The sequence below is a fragment of the Ochotona curzoniae genome, unplaced genomic scaffold, assembly GCF_017591425.1.
Source record: "Ochotona curzoniae isolate NIBS_2020 unplaced genomic scaffold, NIBS_Ocur_1.0 scaffold_2453, whole genome shotgun sequence".
Taxonomy (NCBI): Eukaryota; Metazoa; Chordata; class Mammalia; order Lagomorpha; family Ochotonidae; genus Ochotona; species Ochotona curzoniae.
In genome coordinates, this window is record NW_024467094.1 from 31,621,428 (window position 1) to 31,645,200 (window position 23,773).

The following is a 23,773-nucleotide window of genomic DNA, read 5'->3' on the forward strand; positions in this document are numbered from 1 at the left end:
AAAAAGTAAAATTTGTGAAGATAGCAGGGGATAGCAGGTGAAGGAGGAGGATGGATTAGGTTCTAGACTTGTGTCCATCTCATTCTTGGCAGGGGAGGGGGCTCAGCACAATGATTCAACTGGTTCATCCTCTCCCTTTAAGTCCTGGGATCTCCTAGGGGCACTGGTTTATGTCCTGGCTACTCCATTTCCCATCCATCTCCCTGCTTCTGGCCTTGGAAAGTGGGACTCTCCATCTGCGTGGGAGACCCAGAAGAAGCTCCTGGCTCCTGGCTTCAAATTGGCTCAGCCTTGGCCATTGCGGCTACCTGAGGAGTGAATCAGTAGATGGAAGATCTTTGTCACTATGTCTCCTTCTTTCGGAAAATCTGCCTTTCTAATAAAAATAAATCTTTCAAAAAAAAGCTTATTCTCTTCCACCTGTTCCTTAATGGGTTTCTTTTTGTTACCTAAAAAGGGAGTTCAGAAAGGAAGGTTGTAGCTTTTCACCTTCACATACCAATGGCCAAAAGCAATCCTGGAACCAGTCTGACTGGCTCTAAGGAGGAAGATAAATGAACAAGCCTGAGTAAACATAGGAAAGCTGCCTGCCAATCACGTGTGGGTGGAGCCGCGTGGGTCACCTTCCTGAGCACCTACACACAGGCTTCCCTCCCTTGGCTAAGTCCTTCCAGTGACGTGTGATTTATTACCATTCTGGCAGTGGCTGCACAGGGAAGGAACAGCGTGAAACCTTCCATCTAGCCATGGGGGGTGACCAGCTGTAGTAGCAAGAGGCTAAATACCTGCAGGGAGTGGGGAGTTCTTAAACCTTTATGGCAGGAGCATGCATTGGTCTCTCTCATGAAAACGGGCCATTTTTTTTTTTTATCACCTTGGGATGTTAGACTTTGGCCAGTCTGGTGATGTAGCAAGGTTGCACATGCTCGTGAGAGGAAATGATCTTCCCATCCTGAATCTCCTGGGTGATGGTGCATATTTTAACCAGTAGTCGTGTCAGGGGTCCATAGACACTGCACGGCTTCAGGATCCCATGAGGGACGGAGGAGACATGGACTGGAGACGAGCATTCTATGGCTCTGGTCTTGCAGGACGTACACGTGGCAGGCTCACATTTGGTGGCACATGGGTTGCAGGGAAGCCTATAGAGAAAAACAATTTTAGTTGTGATGGAGGGAGGCCAATGATGTTGGAGAAAAATGACAGTGGCTCATTTATCAACCCTTGCCACTCAAAACACGTACTTCCAAAAGCTTATTCATCCTTTTGATGCCTTAGAGGACTATAATAAGCAGCAGTTAACATGAAACACTTTTGGTAAAACATAATCCTTTTTCTTTGAGCCACTTTGGTGTATCATAGCTCCTTAAGGGGCCGGTTCTGATTAATGTTGTGCTAATACAATAAGGACATGCCACATAGGGAATGCTGTAAACAGAGTGTCGCTTATCTTGGGGAAGGGTTGGAGGAGGAGGAGGAGATAGGCCTCTTTGTAACTAAGTCTGATAGGAGTTTGGACTGAATCACTTCGAGGAGCTCATACTCCAGGCAAGTTCCTATGGGTTTGCTTAGTTTATATTCATTTAAAATAACTTTCATGAAAAATATACTGAAATACATATACATACATGATACTGTTGGCATTAAGGGCTGGTGACTGCACAGAGAATCAGGGATTTCATCCTAAGCACAGTCTTTTTTTTTTTTTTTGTGAAGAGATCATGGTTATCCTGTTCAGCCTCATGGAAATCAGATGCTATCTTAGGGGTGTGGGGGAGAGTCTGTCACCAGAAATGTCTCTCTTTGGGGTAATCATCCCCCCCTGAAACTACATTTAAAATTCCAAGAAGCTCAACATCATGAGAGGAATGAGTTTGGTATACCGGCCCTTTAAAGCAGCTCAGCTCAACTTTGGACTTAACTTTGGACCAGATCGCCATTGCTAATCTCTGAAAGTCACTGCCTGTGTGTGTGAAAAGCAGCTCCCCATGCCTGGCCAGATCAAAGCGGTTGTTCCCTGCTGCAGAAGGCAGGACACACATGTGTGACTTTACGCATCTTTCTTAAGGCAAGTCTTTTTTATTTACATACTTGCTGTCGGAGCTCTCCAGAAGGCTGCGGTACGTGGCAATCTCACACTCCAGCCGGGACTTGACGTCCAGCAGAATCTCATATTCTTGGTTCTGTCCTTCCAGGGCACTCCGAATCTCTGCCAGCTGAGCCTCCAAGTTGTCGACCAGACTCTGAATCTGAGCCAGCAGGGTGGCATAGCGGGCCTCCGTCTCCGTCAGCATGCATGCCTGGGAATCTCTCTACCATGGAAGAGAAAGGAGGGTTTGTAATGATGATAGAGTTAGCCCAGGTCTTTGCTTATATGATTTTAAACAGTGGTTTTGTGATGGTACTTACAGGTCTCCAAACCCTCACATTACCTCCTGACCAAATAAATGAAAAGATATAATTACCAATTATGTTAGAGTTTGCTTTTCTTTGACTCCTTTTTCTTTGCTCCCCCCTTTTTGTTTTACCTTTTTTCCTCACTCTTGACCAACTGATAATCTTCCATCACATTTTTCTACTTAGGAGAGCAAAACGTTTCAGCCTATTGCATATTCATGAGTTAAAAATGCATCATGACAACACCTTCTTCAGGGAGTGTTGGGATTTTAAAAAGGAAATGTGTGACTAACTGTAAACATCAGTCCGTTACTACATCAGTCCCTCTAGATGTAAAACATGTATGTTAAAACTTGGGTGGATAAAGTTATCTCCCACTCTATCATTCTGTGAGATGACGGATAATGGTGAAATTTCAGGTTCTAATAACCTGTTATTTGCATGATTATCCCACTTTCATACAACTAAAGTTTATGAAATTGAGTGAGTCTCTCAGTCATAGGATTTGGGGGTGGTGTTTTTAGTACCTGTCCCATCAGAGCATTTAAGTAATTTCGTCAATAAAAAAGAGGCAACTAGAGTACTGGTTTTGGAATCTGAATTTTGGTTCAGATGCATTTCTTTTGTGATTTGAGGCAATTGCTTTAAAGCCTCAGGAACTTAATGTATCTATCTAGATATGATGAACTTAATCTTGGATTTAGCTTGGAAAAGTCACCTTGGTTCGCAGAGCCTCACCAGTATCCTCATCTCAGAGCATCATCTATAAACTTGTTTAGCAATTATTGCACCTCCCTCATAGAATTATTTATATACCTACTAGGATAACTTATAAAATAAAATGCTCTCCTGGTGTTTCCCAAGGTGTACATCTCACAGACTATTACCATGAGATGCTCTCCAAAAGGGGACTTCACTAGCAAGCAAGTTTTGGGATGCTGGAGACCAGGGATTCCCTCCTGGGAGAAGCTTCATGCATTTCAGCTTCTTACAGGTTTGCAGAAAGGCGCCCTACTTAACCTTTGTTGGATCCAGTATTTCCCAGGCATATATGAATAGAAAGCCCCCCTTATTTTTGTCCATAGGCTCTTTGACAAGCAAAAGAACTGTCCTGTGAGACACAGTTTGGGAAACCTTGCACACCCAGGTGCCAAGGGACTGTTGACATCTTTGCTGTGCTAGTCTGGGTCAGCTTGCTGGGTACCATTCGGTGCTGGGCTTGCAGTTCAATCTCCAGAGCATTCACGGTACGTCTCAATTCAATGATCTCCTTCTGACAGCACTGCTGCTGGTGAGAGCTAGACACCACTTCTTGATTCAGCTCCTCCATCTGAAACACAAAGACTGTGTGCATTATAGAAGAAAACATGATCTTGAGTAAAGACTGGAAATGCAACGTTATCATTTTGCTTTTTCACTTGCTACTCTCCCCACCTGCGTGTTGAACCATTGTTCTACATCTTTACGGTTTGTCTCCATGATGGACTCATATTGACATCTCATTTCTTGTAGAGCCTGGTTTAGGTCCACAGAAGGGGCAGCGGTCACTTCAATACTGAGTCTGTCCCCAAGCTGGCACTGTAAGGAATTCACTTCCTATAGAATGAAATAGATTTAAAGTTATTCAATGAGTAGATGATCCCCTTGCACTCCTGTTTCAGTCTAACAGCAATAACTTGGCTTAATTGTGCCTTAAATACACCTATACATGATTTATAGGTGTTATTGAGATGTTATAAAATGGCTGAAGGCTATTTCTTATATGACTATGTGTTCAAATATATAAAAACATTAAAAGGAGTTGACCAGCAGGATTAAAGTTCCAAAGAGTTTAGGTAATTTCTTGGGATGAATAATGGGAAAAGCAGCCTAGATGTGGAATTTATGAAACAACCTAGTCTCTGTGGTGGCAATACTGTACCAATAGTTTTCCAAAAGGAAGTAGTACAAGTTTGTGTTAGGATGCCTACAAAGAGATGGAAAACTTGTGGGGATAGGAACATGAGATTGCTTTCTTCTCATGGGGAAGCCGGGGCAATCTGCGAAGGTTTTTTTCAGCCATGCGACTTCAGTGTTTTAGCTAATAGATTTGAAATATGTCAAACCGGTGGTCAGTGTTAACAGGGTAGTGTCCAGTGGCAAATCCCCTCTCCATCCCTTCCCCACTTTAGGTGAAACTCAAGGGAACCGATGCAGTGTTCAGAGGCTTAGCTAATTCTGACTCTCTTAGCATTTTTCTAACCTCTTCATGGTTGTTTTTGAAGCAGAGAAGCTCCTCCCTCAGAGACTGGACTCGCGCCTCCAGGTCAGCCTTGGCCAGGGTCAGTGCATTCAGGATCTGCCGTAGGCTGTTGGTGTCTGCCTCCACCAGCTGCCGTAGGGACACCTCTGTTTCGTACCTTGAAAAACCGGGCATGGAAAGAAAGATACTGAAGAGTAGATGGAGCATCCCAAGCCAAGTAGAATGTCCTTTTCCCTTTTCCTCCTGGTTTCTCATTGAGTGTATTTCTACTGAGACTTTTATTCTCTTTAGAGGAGAAAGCGTTTCATAAATATGATCACTTGCTTTTATTCCTAAATTCATTGCCAGAGTGGTGCTGTATTACTGGTCTTTGAGAGGCGGGGATTTCTCCTCCTTCCTGTGCCTTAATGGCACTGCAAGTGTGAGAGCAGCATTGGACTAGGACTCTGAAAGCTTGGGCCTGTCCTTAATGGATTGTATACCTTTGTAAAAAGTTATGTAAACTCTTGAAAACAGTTTTCTCATCCCAAATGGGATAAAAATATATCAGCCCTATCTATTTTACTGAGCTATTGTACAAGTTCTCAGATGGGTTCATGTGTTAGAAGCTGTCAGTACTGCATACTTGTGAATGTTTACTACTAATAACCGACATTGAAAGCCTTCTCTGGGTTAGGGCCAACATGGTGTGAGGCAGGAGGGTTAGTACGTTTGGGGATTATCTTATTGGGAGTGTTGAGGGCAGATTGAGGGTAGGTTCTGTCACCAGGGACAGTGCTGAGCAGGCTTACTTGGCTCTCAAGTCATCTGCAGCCAGTTTGGTGTTGTCAATTTGTGAGACCAGTCTGGAATTCTCAGCCTTGGTGCACAAGATCTAGAATTAAGAAATTGTACACACAAATAAGACTAACACCAGGATCTCCTTGTGTAAGAACCAAGGGGCGTGTGTATGTTTCATGTGTTGGGGGAGGCCAGTTAGAGTTCTCATAAGCTTTTTAGCAGTGCCCAGGAAGACTTGGAAAGTGTTCTTGTTGTCCCACATGATCAGCAAAACATTCCTTAGATAAAAATCTTAGTACATATTTTTCTGTTAAACTAGTGTAGTAGTAAAACATGATACCCTTGAGTGGATCTTTTTTTTTAACTTTACCAATAATAGGGGTCTTCAAAAAGTCCATGAGAAATATTGAGTAGGAGAAATCCAAACACAGATTTCAAAATATTTCTGCAGCTAAATAAACTTACTTTTCATTACATTTTCCATGAACTTTTTGAAGTTCACATGTATTTTCCCAGAGTTTAGGACAATGTCTGGCACATTGTTGCTAGTTCTCTGTTAATATTTGTTTAACAAATGAAACTGGGTAAATCCAGATGTGCAGCCGCAATATGTTATTCCAAGTTGCATACCCAGGGTTAACCTTTAAACAACAATATAAGGAGTTGATAAAATGAGCACAAAAGGAGAAAAAGGGCGGTGATGGTTGCTAAATAGATAAAAATAAAACTCTAGAAACTTGTCGAAACAAAATTTTATCAGACCCCCATCTTACTATCTTTGTTAAAGAAATGATAGCAATTGACCCTTAATATGTCTTGGCTTGGCATTACTTATAATGGCAGATTACATCTCTGGAAAAAGGGAAACCTGTAAAATTCTGAATACTGCCTTCAGATGATTATCTCCACTGAAGAGTTTTCCTTTCCAAAAAAATGTTAGAGGCAGGCATTTGTCCTAGCAATTAAGAAGCTTGCACACCTACAGTTGGAGTGCCTGGGTCTCAGTCTTGGCACAGGATCCTGACTCTGGCTCCTGCTGATGCTCAAGGAGTTGTCTCTGCTCTCTGTGTGGGGAATCCCTAGTGATTTCCTGGTTCCCATCTTCGGCCATAGCCAGGAGCCAATCTAGGCATTTAGAGAGAGCCAGCAGATCCCATCTCTCTCCATCTCTTCCCCTCCCTTTCCTTTCCTCCTTTTCTCTCTTTTCCTCTCTCTCTCTCCCCTTCCTCTTCCCTTCTTCCTCTCCCCCTCTTCCTCTCTTCATTTCTCCCTTTCCTCCCCTCTTCTTCACCCCTCTGCTCTTCTTTCATTCTCTTCCTCTCTCCTCCCCTTTCCCTCTGACCCTCTCTCCTTCTCTTCCTTTTCACCTCCTCTCCTCTCTCCCTCTTCCTTTATACCTTACTGTATTTTTTTCCTTCCTTCCTTCCATATGTCCATCTATCTGTCTTTAGTTATCTTTACCTCTTAAAAATCAGCATAAAAAGAACCAAAAATATTACTATTGAACAAATAACCATTGCTTGGCTACCATCAATTCACATTGCTTTTCAGGTCTTCTAGAGTCTTAGATTTAAAGTTGTGGAAGGGCCAGCATGATAGCATAGCAGCTAAAGTCCTCACCTTGCACGTGCCAGGATCCGATATGGGTGCTGGTTCTTTCTAACCCCAGCAGCCCTGCTTCCCATTCCACTCCCTGCTTGTGGCCTGAGAAAGCAGTTGAGGACGGTCTAAAGCCTTGGGACCCTGCACCCGCCTGGGAGACCTGGAAGAAACTCCTGGCTCCTGGTTTCAGAATGGCTCAGCTCTGGCTGTTGTGGCTATTTGGAGAGTGAATCAATGGATGGAGGATCTTCCTCTCTGTCTCTCCTTCTATCTGTGTATCTGACTTTCCAATAAAAATAAAAAACTCTTTAAAAATAAAAATAAGTTTGTGTGAAAGAGCCTATGTTCAAATAAGCACAGGTGGTACTCTGCACTACAGACGCCTCCTCCATGGCCCTCTGAAGGTTGGCTTAAGGCTCCATTCCCCTTCTCCACCTGAGATGCTAGTGTTTCTGATAAAGCTCAAATTAACTTAGTGGAGTGAAGCAAACGCAGACTGAATTTGCTTGCTCAGTATTGAAGACAAAGCAAAAGAAACTTTCATACATTTGCCAGTGCAGGAAATTATCTATTCCCGATATCGTAACTTTAGTATCCTTGTGTTAGGCAAGAACTTCAAATTTACTTCTGTTTTATGTTTGTTGCTACAAACCCATATGTTCATTTAAAAAGTCATAAAACTAAAAAAGAAAGTCTGTCTATCTTTTTATCTGTTTATCTCTGATGCGTGTAAAATTTGTTGAAACATCTCACCTTCTGCTGGAGCTCTTCAATGGTTGAATAGTAGGAGAGGTAATCGGGACACAAGACAGGGAGCTCTTTGTTGCACTCTTCCTGGATTTGAGCCTCCAGCTTGGCATTCTCTCGTTCCAGCATTCGCACCTTTTCCATGTAGCTAGCCAGGCGGTCGTTCAAGATTTGCATGGTCTCTTTCTCATGACTGTTGATGCCTTCACCACAGCAATCCCAGTCATCTAGAGGACAGGCACTGAAGTTCTTTACCAGGTACATGGGTCTGCGACAAAAACAAGGAGGAGGATGGCAACCCTGGACCTGGACAGTTCTCAGAACACGGCAGCTGTTGGCCTTAGAACCACCACGGTGGCAGGTGTTGTTGGAATGGATAACATTAGTAATCCTAGAGTGGTTTTGGCATGAGGCTGAAGAAGAAGCAGTAGTTGCTGCACGGCCCTTGGTATCCATGGTGTGTGTCCGGCTTAAGTTCCTTCAGAGTCTGTGGTCACCAGGATTGCAAAGTCTGTGGTCATCAGCTCAAACAACTTCCACTGAGTGTAAACCCCAAGCCTGTCAGCTTTGTGTCTTTGAAGTGCTTATATAGCCTCTCCTCTAGGTGGTGTCACAGCAGATGGGATGTTTTCTTCTCTAAGGTTTATATCAAATCCTGTAGGAACATCTCATTAGTCTGCTTTTTACTTGCCTGAGAAGAGTTACTTGTCTCATAAAAATGAGCATTTAGACGGTTACTAAGTTATTACCCATCCCAACTACTACTTCTCATTGGATCCAGAGCTTCGCAGTATGCCTTCAAAAGAACTGTGTCACCATCCAAACAGCAGCCATTAGTAAGCAGGTGTGAGCACATTAAGTTCATTAAGTCCTTGTTGACCTAGCCACCTGGCCCTCAGCTTGGCCAGGAAGGAGTCTATCCTTCTTTCCTTTCTTACCTAGGAAAGGGAAACTGTTAGTATCTAATAAGTATTGGTGGGTTTAGAAGTTTGTGTCTTATTTTGTGCTGCCCAACGAATTTCCCCATTTTCTCTGTTAGGACATTGTAAGCATGGATGAAATGTTGATTTAATATGAGACTCTCTTACTTGCTGGATCAATGTATTAACTTTACACATAGGGTTTGCTTGTTCACAAGAAATCTCTTGAAGAAGAAGCTGGGAACCTCTTGGTTTCCAAAGCCTCTGTCACATGTTTAGTGCTCAGTGTCTGCTTGTGGTGTGACATTAGCTAAAATTTTGTCACCATGTTGGTTTATATTTGGTGTTTAAATATTTGTTGAAAGATATGTCTTTCTGAGTAATATCACTCTTCATGTTCTTAGGAAAGTTACTGATCTTGATGTTTTATGAAAGTCCACAGAGAGAGGATGTTCTTGCCTTTTTCAGCTTCCAGGGACTATCTGCATGCTTGGTTCAGGTTGCCTTCTGTCTTTAGAACCACAGAATTGCTGGAGTCTTTCTCAGATCACACTTTGGTGACAAGTACTATGTGGTTTCAAGTGAAGGGTCCTTAGGCTTACATTGGATCCACCCAGGTAATCCAGGGTAAAAGTAACCTTCTGTTTCGAAGTCAGCTGTTGAGCACCCTTATTTCTTCTTTACCATATAGCCTAACTGTCACAGGTTCTGGGGACTCATGCTGCTGCATGTTATACCATAGAAGGAAAACAATCCTACAGTTTTCAGCAGCTTCAGCACAAAAGAAATAGGCAGCAATAAATTGAGTTAGGAAGATGTCAGATCTTTAGGAATATAGAGAAGAAATATACAAAAAATATCTTTAGAAATATACAGAAGAACAAAAAACTAGAATAACTGGAAATATATTTCACATTCTACGACAGAAATACAGCATTCAAGTTTGTAAAAATGGCAGTTGTCTTTAGGTCAATACAACTTAGATCTCAATAAATGTATTGAGATCTTCCCCAAATTTATCTTTTTTTCAATGATTTTGCATATTCTGAAGTCCCATGAGAAAATAAATTAGGAAGGAAAATTCTCTTAAAATGCATACAAAAGGCTTCCAAGATTAATGAGGGAAAATTTACATATTTCTTTAAACATTTTTGTACTAATTTAATTTCCAGAAACTTTAAAAAAAAAGGATTTACTTTATTTGAAAGGCACAGTTACAGAGAGAGGAGAGAGAATCTTCCATCTGCTGATCCATTCTCCAAATTCCTCAATTGGCCACAAGAATCGGGCTGGGCCAGACCAAAACAATGAGCCAAGAGCCTCTTCCAGGTATCTCACGTGGGGGCAGGGGCCCAAACACTTGACTCACCTTTTGCTGTTTTCCTAGGTGCATTAACAGGGAGCTGGATTTGGAGTGGAGCCACTGAGATGTGAACCAGCACTCCTAAGGAATCCCCAGTGCCTATAAAACTGTATCACATAATACAATGTTAATAACAATAAAAAAGAAGAAAAAAAAAAAGGGATGCCAGTGTTGCAAATAGTTCCCCCAATACTGCTCTTCCCATGAACGATTTGAAATCCCCTTGCTTTTAAGTTTTTTGTACATAAGTGTATGCCACAGGGCAATACATATTTACAGACATAGACTGATTTGCACAAGAATGCTTATAGCAGCAGGATTATTAATAGTGCCAAAATGGAAATAACCAAACTGCTCATAAACAGGATAATGGGCCACCAAGTATCTCATGCTTTTACAGTGACCAGTATTCTACAATAAAGACTGGGCCACTGATATCTGCAAAAACTTGGGTGAATAGCAAGAACACGTGGAACTTGAGGAAGTCAGGTACAAAGGAGAACAAGCAGTCTGATTATGTGTATAGCTTTAAGAACAAGCAAAACTCATCACAGTGCTAAATATCAATATGGTGGTTGCTTCTGTACGTGTGTCTGTGTGCATGTAGTAGATGGACTTTGAAGGTTGATATTCTATACTTTGGTACTCATTATCTTGACCTGGGCAACAACAGGAGTACATGTGTTTCCCACACTCCAATGGATGCATTTTATTGCATGAAAATTTTATATAAACATAAACCCCCATAAAATAAACTAAGATTTGATACAGTCATGTAGCTACCTTTATTCCTATACTTAAATGGAAATCAGAAGTGTGCTAAGAGAAAACAATTATTTTACAAATGCAGAGTGAGGCAGGCCTTTGTGACATTTTGTAGCAATGACTCGAAATCAGGAGACCATACAAATCGATCAATTTGACTCCCTAAAATAACATTCTTTGAAATAGCTCATAATTTTGAAAATATGTAAAAACAACTGAGAAAAAATGTATCAAGATGTTAACAGTGGATTTTTTTGTTACACTTATTGGTGATTATTATCTTCCTCATTATTTTATGTCAGTTGCACAAATGAATACATCCCTTTCAGAATCAGAAAGAAGTCTAGAAGCTATGTAATGTTTCAACTTCATTTTCTACAGGCAGACCTGGTCCTCCCTGCCATGGCCTGCCTCCTTGCATTGTTGAGCTGATTCTCCTTTGATTCCAGCGGGGCCATGATTCATCAGTTCCACTCCCCATTTCTCTCCTCTTTCATGTTGTCTTTGCTCCTTGATTAACTTTCCCAGGGAGCACGATCGTTACCTGACCCTAAAACATGTCTTGCCTTTACCATGAAGCACTTCCTCCAGGAAAGCAACTTTTGCCTTCTGGGTGTTGCTTCTTTGTGTTCAAGATAGAGAAAGGTTGGGCTTTGGGAAACACTTGCCTCCATAGAGCCTGGACTACATGAATTGCAAAAGTGGGTCATGCGCAGTTTGGTGATGTTTTGGTCTGCACTGTGGACTACATACATGATGGTGTTCCATAAAATTATACTGGAGCTCAAATTTCCATGGCTTAGTGAAGCCAGAGTCATCGTAATGCTGTTTTACAATACGTTACTCACTTACTGTAGTGACTGCTTTGAACAAACTTACTGTGCTATAAGTGTAGTAATACAATTATGTACAGTGTCTAGTACTTGCTAATCAATTGCTGTTACTATTTTTCTGTTATATTTTATTTCATTAGAGTTTACTTTTACTTATGAAAATATAGTTTTACACATATTTACATGTGTATGTGAACAGTTTACCATGAGCAGCAGGCCAAGTCATACCAGAAAGAGCCCCATATATTTTGGTTTTGCCACATATCTTGTTGCATTGAAAGGATACTTTTAGTACCCTCTACGTTTGTGTAAGTATGCACTCTGGTGTTCACACAAAGATGAAATTTTCTAGTCATGCATTTTCAGCATTACAAAGTGACACATAACTGTACTAAATAATGTACCCTGAGAGGCGTGAGTTCCTAAGTTATAAATTCTTGCAGGCGAGCATTGAGGCCAGTTTTCACGAGGGCCCTCATGGTGGGTTTTATAAAACAAACCCAGAATGTAAGGAATTTTTGTGCTTGTTAGTTCTTTAAGATGACTAATGATTTTAACTTTTTGTAATACTAAGGGAAGTTACTGGCCAACTTGTCAAATGAACTATTACAGCCTGTACAATTATGACATTCTTAACAAAAAGTTAGGGTTCTTCAAAATTTTGCTGAGGCAGTTCATACTGTATCAAGAAATTTTAAAGTTCTGGTTTTTACTTTTCTTGTTAGCACAGGATTCCCTTCCCTTTTAAAGTTTCTGTCTTGAGGTCAGCCATTCCTGTTTGTTCGAGACACCCATGCTATTTCCCTCATCCTATTGACTGAAGCAGGTCTCTCCCAGGCGATGAGATTGTGGCATTCTCCCTGTGAACTCTGCTCATCCTTGAATGTTGTGGCATTATCTGCTTTTAAAGTCGTTCCTCCTTCTCTTCTTGTATTCTCTAAACAGTGATGACACCAAGCTACACCCAAAGCTCACCCTCCAGAATACTTCCTTAGTACTTTGCAGAAAACAACAAACAAAAATGCTACTTTAAGATGTGTGTTTTTTATTTGAACGTGAACTCCTCAGAAGAGGGGATGGTATTTTATGTATGCTTGATTGCGCCTTCTATACTGTAAATTCTCAAAAATATTGATGATTGGCTCTTGAAAAGGGTGAGAAAATGAAATCCCAAACACTGTATTGTTGCATACTCTAACTCAGGTTAAATTAGGAAATATTGGCTCTTTTTCACAATTATTCTGAATACTGCATTCAAATAAAAATGAAAGGGGAGAAAAACAAGTTGGAATGTCTGCAGTTTGGAGGAAAGTTACTCAAAACTTGTTTGAAATGTAAGACTTTGAATGGTTGAAGTTCTTATTCTTTGTGTGCAGTTTAATCTTGATTTATCATCAACATGATTTAATTTGTTATGGGATGCTTGGCCAACCATAGAATACACAGTGATTTTAAATCATAACTGACCGGGATTTTACTCTGTTAGCTTTGCCTTCAGACCAGGGAAGGCCTCCCCAAGAAGCTGTTAAAGTTATCAGGGCAATAAGATGCTGGACTCAACGCTGGGTATGTGCTTGCGATGAAGGGATCTCAACTGAACTTGAACTGTGGTTATGCACCATGGGGGGAGGGTTGTGGGAGGAGCGGGGGAAATCCAAGCACCTATAAAACTGTATCATATAATACAATGTTATTAACAATTAAAAAATAAAGATATAAAAAAACAACAATAATTTTGGTGAATAATTTTTGAAGCACCAGACTTACAAATATACATATGAATTAATAATTCAATTATAGTTAAATTAGTACAATACTGTTAAAGTAAATGCATATATAATGCCCTTTGAATTTTAGAACTTTTATATCTGTGCTGGAAGATATATATGATATATATCACATATATCATATATATCACATATATCATATAACCATATATATATCATATATATGTGATATATATCATATATATATGAAGGATATATATGTGCTGGAAAGGAAAGGTCATTTGGCCTGCCCAAGTGAATTAACAGCAAGAAAGCTTGAAACTCCTGTCCCTGATCCAACCATTTGGAGACATAGAAGAAAAATATGAGAAAAATAAATACAAGAAAAGCTTGGATCTGGAATGAACCTCTATTTTGTAACAATGTTCAGTAAAATGCTCTTCAAAAACAGATGTGGAGGGCTGAAGGTAACCTGAGGGCTCCTGCAGCTGAGTTCGGAGCTCCACCAGGATGTGTAGAGTTGGAGAGAAAGGAGATACAGACCACTATGGCTCAGTAATCATGATGGACAACTCAAGAAAGCTGTCTCCTTTATTAATACAGAAATTTTCACAGGTTTTGCACAAACTTTTTAACTTCAGGGTCAAGTGGGTGTTTTCAAACATAATTCTGCAAATCATTTTACTTTAAAGCAGGCCATTATTCATTCTGATCTTGCAGCCTAGGAATTCTTTGGCTGGCAACACATATTAATCAGTAATATATTCCTACTGCATTTCTCTTTCTACATCTTATCTCATCATTCAAAGGAGAAAATAAATCATAAAGGAAAAAACAAAGATCAGAAACAAAAAACTTCAAACATAAATCCCACACAAGTACAGGTTTTACAACCCCTTAATCAGTTTGGAGGCATGTTTTATAATGTTTGTACAAATATTCCTGAGTTCCTCTAGCCAAAGGGTCATGGGAATGGCCAAGACAACAAAAATTGTTAAAGGCCCACTCACCAACATGTTATTAATGACATTAATTCCTAAACTCACATCAGTTACAGAGACCATCTCACAAGGGCAAACAACAATGCTCAACAAATTTCAGGATTTTTTTAAAAGGGGTAGCTGAGTGTTCATGTAAAAAGGGGGTGAAACTGCATTGATGTGGTTGGAAAGGCATCCACCAAGCCTTGCCATTCACCTGGGAGCTCCTTGCAGCCTTGCCAGCAGAGGCGTTGTCCTGTTCACACCTTAAGGTCATTAATCCCAACTACATGACCCTCAGCAGCCTCCCTAAATGGTCATCTTTTATTATAGATTTTTTCCCCCCATTCTGGTTCCACCTTAATTTTATGTAAGGTCAAGGATATTCTTACTTCCTCAAATACCAATAGTTTAATTAACTGATGAAAAAATGTCATATCTCAAAGGAGGAAGTCATGTGTATCTTTCTGATAGGAAGTTTGGACATAGTTCATTGGGAATTATTAACAGATGCCGAGAAAGCTATTAAACTAAAACATACTTTTCCCCCCATAGTCTTAATAAAGGTAGAAAAGAAAACATGGCAAAGGTGCCCTTCAGGTGGGTGAACAATCCATCAGGTTTATATTATGAAACCTTCCTAAGGGCCTGATTTATGATACTATTGCACCTTGTTAACATTTATTTTCAATTTCTTTGTCAGAGTGACGAATGGTGGTGTTTAAGCAATCTTTATGGATTTCTCCATCTAGGAAATTTTTATTTTGAGCATTCTAACTCTTAAAGTTGTTAAATTCAAAATGTACTTTGTAAAAATACTATATAAAAACATGCAGCATGGCATTTTGTATCTGAAATTTGGCCCTTTGATGAATTGTTTTCATGATATGCACTTTGTTTCTGAGTGTGTTCAAGAGAGAGAGGTAGGGAAGTGAAGATGGGACCTCTTCTCTAGCTTATCTCATCATCATTTTCTGAAACCTAAAATTTTGAATAATTAAAGATTGACAGGAGTTTTGTCAAGAAGCAACAATGGAGTCCTTTGTCCCCTAGTTTCTTCCAATAGTTACATCTTACCTATGGTACTTTGGTCAAACAAGGAAATGGACACTGGAACACTGTGAGGGCTTAGTTGTTATACTTTTTTTTTTTTTCCTTCATGAGTAGGGATTCTTGTAGCCACCAAGTCCTGGCATCAAAGATGCAGCTTCAGGCATCACAGAGATCTCCCTCCTGCTACACTTATTTATCCTCCATTTCTTTAGCGTTGGCATTTCAATAATGTCATCCAAATAGTACTTGACCCTAGAAGATGCTCTTTGTCACTTAGTATGATAACCTTGACATCTTGAAGATATTTGTTTATTGCTTATGGTGACATGTCTGCCATCATTCAAACTCTTTTTCTCTTATTGGTTAAGTGTCATTTCTTCTCACTGGTTTCATGGTTTCCCCCTTTTTTTGTTTTCAGAAGTTTGATGTGACTAGTATTTATCATTTTTTTTTTTTAAAAGGGTTTGCTTAACTTTCTGAATCTGTAGGCTTTTATCTTTTGTCAAGCTTGGAAACATTTTCAGCCTGTATTTCTTCAAATGCATTTTGAGTCCCACTCTTTCTCCTCTCCTGTGGGACTCTGATGGCATGGACGTTGGCTCTTTTCTTTAAAATATTATTTATTTAAAAGGCAGGTATTATGTAGAGAGAATGAGAGACAGAGATAGCTTCTGTCCTCCGATTCATTCCTCAGATGGCTATCATGATCTGAAGCCAGGAGCCTAGAGTCTCTTCTGGGCCTCTTATGTGGCTGCAGGTGCCCAAGAACTCAGGTCATTCTTTGCTGCTCTTCCCAGGCCATGAATAAGGAGTTCAATTGGAAGTAGAGCAGCCAGGACTCGAGTTGGTGTCCATGTAGGATGGCAGCACTGCAGGCTTAGGCTTAGCCCACTATGCCATGGTGCTGCCCAAGTGCTGGCTGTTTTGACATAGTTCTAGAGTTCCCTGAGGCCCTGTTGACATTTTTTTTTTTCTTCAGATTTTGTTCTCCCTGTTTTTCAGTTTTGGGAATAGCTTTTATCTCGTTGGCAAGGTCACTGGTTTCCTCTACTCTGCTGTTGAGCCCATCAATTGTAGTTGGTGTTTCAGTTTTGTTTGTTCAGTTCTGAAGTTTTCATTCAATTATTCTTTGTTAGATTTTCCCTCTCTTTCATTTGTTGCAACAGATCATTGGAACTCTGCATTTTGGAACATTTTTAATAGGATGCTTCAAAATTCTTGCCAGATGATTCAAAAATCTTTGTCACCTTTATGTTGTAATTTGAGTCCACAGATCTGTATAGTTGTCTGTTTATTCCTTCACTTTTCAGAATCTTACTTATATTTTTTTATTTGTACTTTCCAGTAATTTTAGCTATACAGAGCAGGGGTAGGAAGGAATGTAAATCCACTTAATGTCTTTGGAAGCTCAAGTTCTTTGCTTTTAAGTGTTATGTTCCTAATTGTTCTTATTATCTAAATCTTCAGTTTCAGATTCCTGTGCCTTATGATAATTTTATTCCACTACAAAAATGATGGTCACAAGATAATTTTGTGTTTTTATTAGGACTGAAAATGCTTAAATGACATCATGAAAAAAATCACACAACTGTTTATCTCTGCAAGTGTGATTACCCCTAAGTGGTGAAACCTGTTGTAAGAAGACAAGCTGGAGAGAAGTTCTTCCCAAATATTAAGTGATTGTGTGATGGGGGTTGGAGGGATGGTGATAGAGAGATGGTATTACATATGAATTTTCTTCCTTTAATGTGTCTTTTATAAAAAAAAGACAAATCAGCACTTTTATAATAAATAAAATACGTTATATAGTTGATACTTAAAAAAAGATATATTTTCAAAATATTGAGCTATTCAGACATGTATCTGTTGGCTCTTAACTCAAATACTGGGAGCTGGGAACTCAGTCCAGATCTCCTATAGAGGTAACAGAGACCCAACTGCTTGAATCATCCCTGGGGCCTCCCAGGGTTTCCATTGTTAGGAAGAAGCTGGAGGCAGTAGCAGGGCTTGAACTTGAAGCCGGATAAGTGGAATCATAATAGTGCCACTCCAGTTTATTGTATTACTAAGTTTTGTCTTCAGAAGATACAAACAACTATCTCCCATGGCAGGGGACATTTTGCACGAATTTAATCTATTTGTATTTGAGCGATTAAAAATATCTTCAACCAGAGTTTCTGCAAACTCAAACTGTGATTGTGGGTTTAGACAATTCCTCTGGCTTTTGTATTAAAAGCAGGAAGCCATGAAGTTGTATTTCCCCTGTTGAAGCAATGTAATATATTTTATTTGGAGCTTAGCAAGAAAGCTCTAGGAGCTCCTAGAATACTAAAATGACTTGGGAGGAGAGAAAATTATGAAGCAGAACTATTCATGGGTGCTTAGTAAATGCAGGCTACAAAGGCCTCTAGCCTTGTGTTTCTGGTTTCGATCTGTCCACCACTGAAGCCCCATCTCCTGGCTTCTCCGTCCGCATGCACCGTGCTGCGTGTGTGACATTCACGTGTGGCAGTTTTCAACTGTGCAGAGAACGTAGGCTGAGCATTGCTCACAAGTGTTGTTTGTTGTACGCTTTGTAGAACAGGGATTACAGGAGAGCCTGGGGCAGAGGTGAGGAAATTAATGTTGAACCAATGCTGAACCATGGAATCACATGTTCAAGGTCACCCTACACACATTACAATCTGTAGAAAACCCCTTGCAGACAGCTTTGCATGTAAGCCTGTTCCAACTCTGGACTGCAAGTGCTGTATCATGCATGTTGTAGCAGTAATGTTGAATGTTTTCAATCTTTTGCATTTTGCCACCTTAGGCATGTTCTTGAATGCCCATTTTAGTAGAAGAGGTATACAAGGAAGCCCCAGTTTGATCCTTCTTCTGTTCTGCATCTTCAGAATATGCTAGAACTTTTCTATGGGCAAGCGTTTGTCCTCTGCCACTTTTTCATCCATTTTTAAACACATCCCTTAACACTCTGAGGAGGTTGGATCTTGGCCTCATAGTGTGCTGTGCACCGGGGCGTCTTCACATCAACCACTTTGACTTGGGGATTTTCAGAGCCACTGAGGAACTCACCTGCAGTCCTCGCTCTCCAGCAGGCCCCAGTACGTGTTGATCTCCGACTCCAGCCGGGCCTTGGTGTCCAGCAGCACCTGGTACTCCTGGTTCTGCCGCTCCAGGTCGCAGCGGATCTCAGCCAGCTGGTTCTCCACGTTATCAATCAGGCACTGCATCTGGGCCAGCTGGGTGCTATACTGGGCCTCAGTTTCCACTACGGTACATTCCAGGGATTCTATCTGCAGAAGGAAGACATGGTTCAAGGACCATACCAGCACAGGCTCTAGGGCCAGATTGCTCATGTTTAAATCCTCTCACCTAAGCATTCCTTAGCTTCTCTAAACTTCAGTTTTATTTTTTATAAAATGGAGAAGGCAAAGTCCCTATCCCGTAGGAAGGCTATAAGGGTGAAATGAACTGATATATGCCAAGTACTCAGAGAAATTTCTGGAAATGTTTAGGACTATGGAAGTATTGGCTACTGCAACTGGGACTATAGCAGCCAGTGAAGGTATTTGTGTAGCTTCAGGAGGATCCATAGCATCTGAGAGGAACTTGAATTTGGGCTCTTGGCAGAACAGGTGGTATAATGTGGTTGACAGAAGGGGCCCTGGGGTTGAGCAGTTGGATTTAGCTTCCACTTTCGCATGACCCTCTGCTGGCTTGTTAACATGAATATCAGTTTTCCTTATCAGGGTCATGAATTTAATAAGGGTTTCTATTCCAAAAGATTATGATGAGGCTCGAAGGAGCACGATGCCTTGCACAAGAAGAAAGCTCAGCTATTACTCGGCTAGAGATTCTGCACAGGACCTGTGCAGTCCACACTGCCCTGCTTGACTGGAGCTGGCTGATGTCACCTTGACTGCATGGGAATCTAATTGCATAGGGTGGATGTGTGCAGTGAAGGGTCCTAGGAAATGTTATGATAGTTGTAGGATGAAAAGCTTAAAAACCAATTTTTTGTTTGTTTGTTTTAGATGTGATGGTGAACCTGGCATATTGGCTAGATCAAAACAACATTTAAAATGCAGTGGAATGCTTAAGTGCCTTGGGCTTATTCTGCTCTGGCCTTGCTCGTCCTGCTTGCTTCTGGAGGGTGCTGCAGGATCATGCTCTGGCCCATGGAAGAGGGGGCAGGGACGTTTAGGACATCCTGGTGGGACAGTGAAAGCAGTTGACCTGTCACTTCTGCTCCTAGCTGGATAAGCATGGTGCTCAGAAGAGGAAAGGTGAGGGAATCCTTGCCATTTAGAAATCCAGATCCGTCACATGAGCTAGGAGTCTCTCCCTTGGATTACAGAAAACAGGAGCAGCTCAGAGGGTGATCTATCCGTGAGAAAGCTGATGCTGACCAAGCCAGCATTGTGTTTGCCATACGCACCAGGCTTTGCTGTGCCTGGAGCTCGATCTCCAGTGTGTTGGCTGTGCGTTTCAGCTCCAGCATCTCCGCCTGGCAGCCCTGCAGCTGCTGCGCACTGGACTGCTGCTGCTGACTCAGCTCTTCTGTCTGAAACACAAGCATGGTTAGAGAACCCAGAGGAGGGCTAGGCCTGGACGCCCACCACCGTGTCACTCCCAGGGCTGACCTGAGCCGCGAACCACTCCTCAACGTCCCTGCGGTTGTTGGCCAGCACCGTTTCGTACTGACAACGCATCTCATCCAGGACCTGGTTGAGGTCGATGGTGGGGGCAGTGTCCAGTTCCACACTGAGTCTGTCCCCAAGCTGACCACGGAGCAAGTTGACCTCCTAAAAGTGGAAATGGGAGTCAAGATTATCACAGAGTGGCAGCGAAAAAAATCCATGTGCTAAGCCATGGTGTCCCATTATGATTTTTTAAAATACACAGAATAAAGTGTGAGAGATTTTAATTCAGATCCCCTGGACTGATTCACTTTTTGCCACTTGTAAGTGCCTCTGTTCCTTCTATTTTTTTTTTTTCCCCTGAGGAGGGTATTGTGAACTACCCAGGAGTTAACATGTGCCCCTTACACATGTACATGTTAAATTGTACATATAACTTGCAAAAATCCTTCACAGGAAATTCTCAATAAATGTGAACTTTTATCATCATCTTCACAAAGGCTCACCAAGAAAATACACATAGTTACATCATTCAATGGGTTGTTTTTCAGTTTGCCAAAGTGGTACAATCGCTTTCATTTTTTATGGTTTAAAAAACATTAGAAATGGAAGATTTAAAACTGGTCCAGATACCAGAGGAGTTGTTATGTCCTATTTGGTATGAACCTCTTGGGTTTATCAACCCAATTTTCCTATCTGTGTGTTGGAGTCAGAGGAGGAATTAAACCCTCCCAGGAAAGCTGAGTGTGGAGTTGTACACCCCCTCCCCCAAGGCACTGGCAGGTGAAGGGTGCGGTGCCTCCTGCTGGCCCTGATCGGAGGTTTCCCATGTGTTGTGCGTCACAGCAGCCTTCAGAGGTGCACTGTGGTGGTCAGGCTGAACCGTGGGTTGTGCCTCGGGGAGTTTTAGATCAGCTTCAGCAACGTCCTCCTGGGCTCAGCGTGCACACATCCACTTGAACCCTCCCAGTGTAACTTTCCCACTCTGAGTCCCTCCGGGATGCTGTCTCTCTCTCTCACCTCTTCGTGGCTTTTCTTCAGGCAAAGGAGATCATCCTTCAGGGACTCCACGTGGGCTTCCAGGTCGGATTTGCACACAGTCAGCTCACCCAAGATGCCACGCAGACCGTTGATATCATTCTCCACCAGCTGGCGCAGGGACAGTTCACTGTCATACCTTACACAGCAAGAGAGAGGTGCGCAGAGCTTGCATGGCTCTGCACCTGACAAACGGCCTCAAGGAAGCCACATACTGTAATTGCTCATTCTCTTGCTGGCTTTCCTTTCTCTCTTCTTTCCATTTTTCTTCCTTTCCTGCCTCTCCCCCACCCCTGTTCTCCTCCTCCTCTCTTTCTGTCTTCTTTCTTTGTTTCTTTCTCTCTTTCTTTTGCTTTTCTCAACATATGTTTACAGAAATACACTCACAGTTGTTCATAGAACATAGCTTAAATTTAACTTCTACAGTCTTGGCCAAAAACCAGGTCCATGCCTTAAGGTTATTAAAAAAATTGTTTGTAGCCTGGCTTATTTTTACTATGACAAATTGATAAAATATTTCCCATCAAATGGTGTACAAGGAGACAGCAAAAATCTTGCAACACTTACCTTCGGGTTACCTCAGAAAAGTGACAAGTAGTGCCCTAAAAAAATTTGTAAAAATCCGTGCAATAAAACATTGCTGGTATGTTTCCATGGCAGTTTAGGGAGTTCCATAAGTAATGAGATGGGGTCAGGCAAAGCCTGTATACGCATGAGCTCTGTAATGCAGGTAATACTGGATGCATTTTGTGAATGTACACAAACCCAGGTTTAGGTAACTTCTGCAATCTGAATTAATGCTATCAGCCCACTTTCCTGGCCTAGGTTAGCAAGGAAACCCAGCACACGAAGCTTTTCTAATTTATGTTAAAGAAGAAAATTAAATTTCTTCCCAGCTTTTCAGTCCAGAGAAATGCTATAGGCAAGGCATTCCTTCAATTGTCAGCATTTACTGGGTATAATTTCTTTTGCATACAAAATAATTATAAATTTCAGGCATTAGAGCATTATGGATTGTAAAAACATTACACAGAGAATATTTCTCTCTCTCTCTCTCTCTCTCTCTCTCTCTATATATATATATATATATATACATATGACACGGAAAGAGAATCACAAATTATAACCAAATTGCAATTAAACTTACTTTGACCTGAAGTCTTCAGCAGCCAATTTGCAGTTGTCTATCTGCACAGCAAGTCTGGAGTTCCCCGCCTTCGTGCATAAGATCTAAGAAGCAAGTTGTTAAGCGATAAGTGGTTTTTTTGAAAGAAACCTTAACATCTATACCTTTAACAGCTATGCCATTAGTTATCAATGAGAGGTTATGCAAGACAGTACGAAATTCCTTTCAGCCTTGTCTTGTTAACTTTGTCCTTCCACAAAGAGAAAATGCAATGCCAGCTTCGATATAAGAATGGTCTAAAACGTTTCACAATATTCCTTGGCAGGTAAATGCTATTAAATTTTTCACCGTCCGTAAATTGTATTAGGACTATATCCCCACCCATGATAAGAATTGATCAGTAAGAGAAAAATGATTAAGTGAAACTGTATGATATAAGAATGATGCTTCAATACTGGTGTACAAAAAGGATGTAGATTTTATAAATATTTACCTCCTCTGTCCTCTGCCACTATAGATGATACAGCTGATGTAGTGCCACAGGTCACTGATTTCATTTTAACTGTTCCGTGGTTAGTGTGATTAGAGGCAGAACCAGGGCTGGTGCTGATTCCTGACTCACTCCAGAGCCCCCCTCCCTTTCCTATCACATTAACTCTTAAAGTTTTGACTCCCTTTGGTTTCTTTCTATGAGAAGGCTTCTTCTGAGTTAAAGATAAAACAAGGTATAGATTGGAAAGGTGGAGCATTAAGGTGAGAGAAGACTAAACCTTTTGCTGGAGATCTTCAATGGTGTTGAAGTAGCACTGACAGTCAGGACACACCAATGGAATGTCCCCTTCACATTGTTCTTGGATCTTACGCTCCAGCTCGGCGTTGGTCTCCTCCAGGCTGTGGACCTTCTCCAGGTAGCTGGCGAGTCTGTCATTCAGGAACTGCATCGTCTCCTTCTCGTTGCTGTTGAACACCCCATCCTCACACCACACACAGTTCCCCATCAAGCATGGGCTGTCACAGCTTCCAACAAAGTAGCATGGTGTGAGGCAGTTGGCTGGTAAGCAAGCACTGGATAGGAAGCTGGGAGTCTGACATCTGAATGTAGAACAGTCAGTGGAGAGACAAGTTGTTTCCAGGGAACAGGCTGAAGCAGGTGCACAGCCAGAAGCACTGGCACAGGACTCAGCAGTACAGTGTGTGGAAGAGGAGTCAGAGGTCATGCTTATAGAGGCGAGCAGAGCCTGACTGTAGAACTCCTTTGCTTGGACTGCAAAAGACTCCTTCCCTCCCAAGTCTTTTATATATGCCCCCATGGATATTTACAGACCATGCCAGCTGTTTTCTATCTCCATGTTGGTGTTGGGTTCCATACAAACGTTTCATTAGTGGTGTTTATTTACTGAGGAAGAGTTCTATGCCTCATAAAAGAGGAGTAACTTCAGGTTACTAAATCAGGCCCTACACAATTTGCCCAGACCAGTGGGACAAAATGTTTATTTCAAAAAAAAAAAAAAAAACATTGCAGAAAGCCTGTCCTTTTGACAGAATAAGAGAAGAAAA

General features: G+C 41.3%; 2 protein-coding genes across 2 annotated transcripts; both read right to left on the minus strand.

Moving 5' to 3' along the window:
* Positions 1-883: 883 nt before the first annotated feature.
* KRT39 (keratin 39) lies at positions 884-8,224 on the minus strand. Its single transcript, XM_041000789.1, has 7 exons — positions 7,775-8,224; positions 5,431-5,513; positions 4,640-4,796; positions 3,832-3,993; positions 3,602-3,727; positions 2,092-2,312; positions 884-1,142 (listed from the first exon to the last, which is right to left on the minus strand). The coding sequence occupies exons 1-7, from the start codon at positions 8,222-8,224 to the stop codon at positions 884-886; spliced, it is 1,458 nt and encodes a 485-aa protein (XP_040856723.1).
* Positions 8,225-18,480: 10,256 nt separating this feature from the next.
* KRT40 (keratin 40) lies at positions 18,481-23,433 on the minus strand. Its single transcript, XM_041000876.1, has 6 exons — positions 22,987-23,433; positions 22,238-22,320; positions 21,073-21,229; positions 20,056-20,217; positions 19,851-19,976; positions 18,481-18,705 (listed from the first exon to the last, which is right to left on the minus strand). Exons 1-6 carry the CDS (start codon positions 23,431-23,433, stop codon positions 18,481-18,483), a joined length of 1,200 nt encoding a protein of 399 aa, XP_040856810.1.
* Positions 23,434-23,773: the final 340 nt, after the last annotated feature.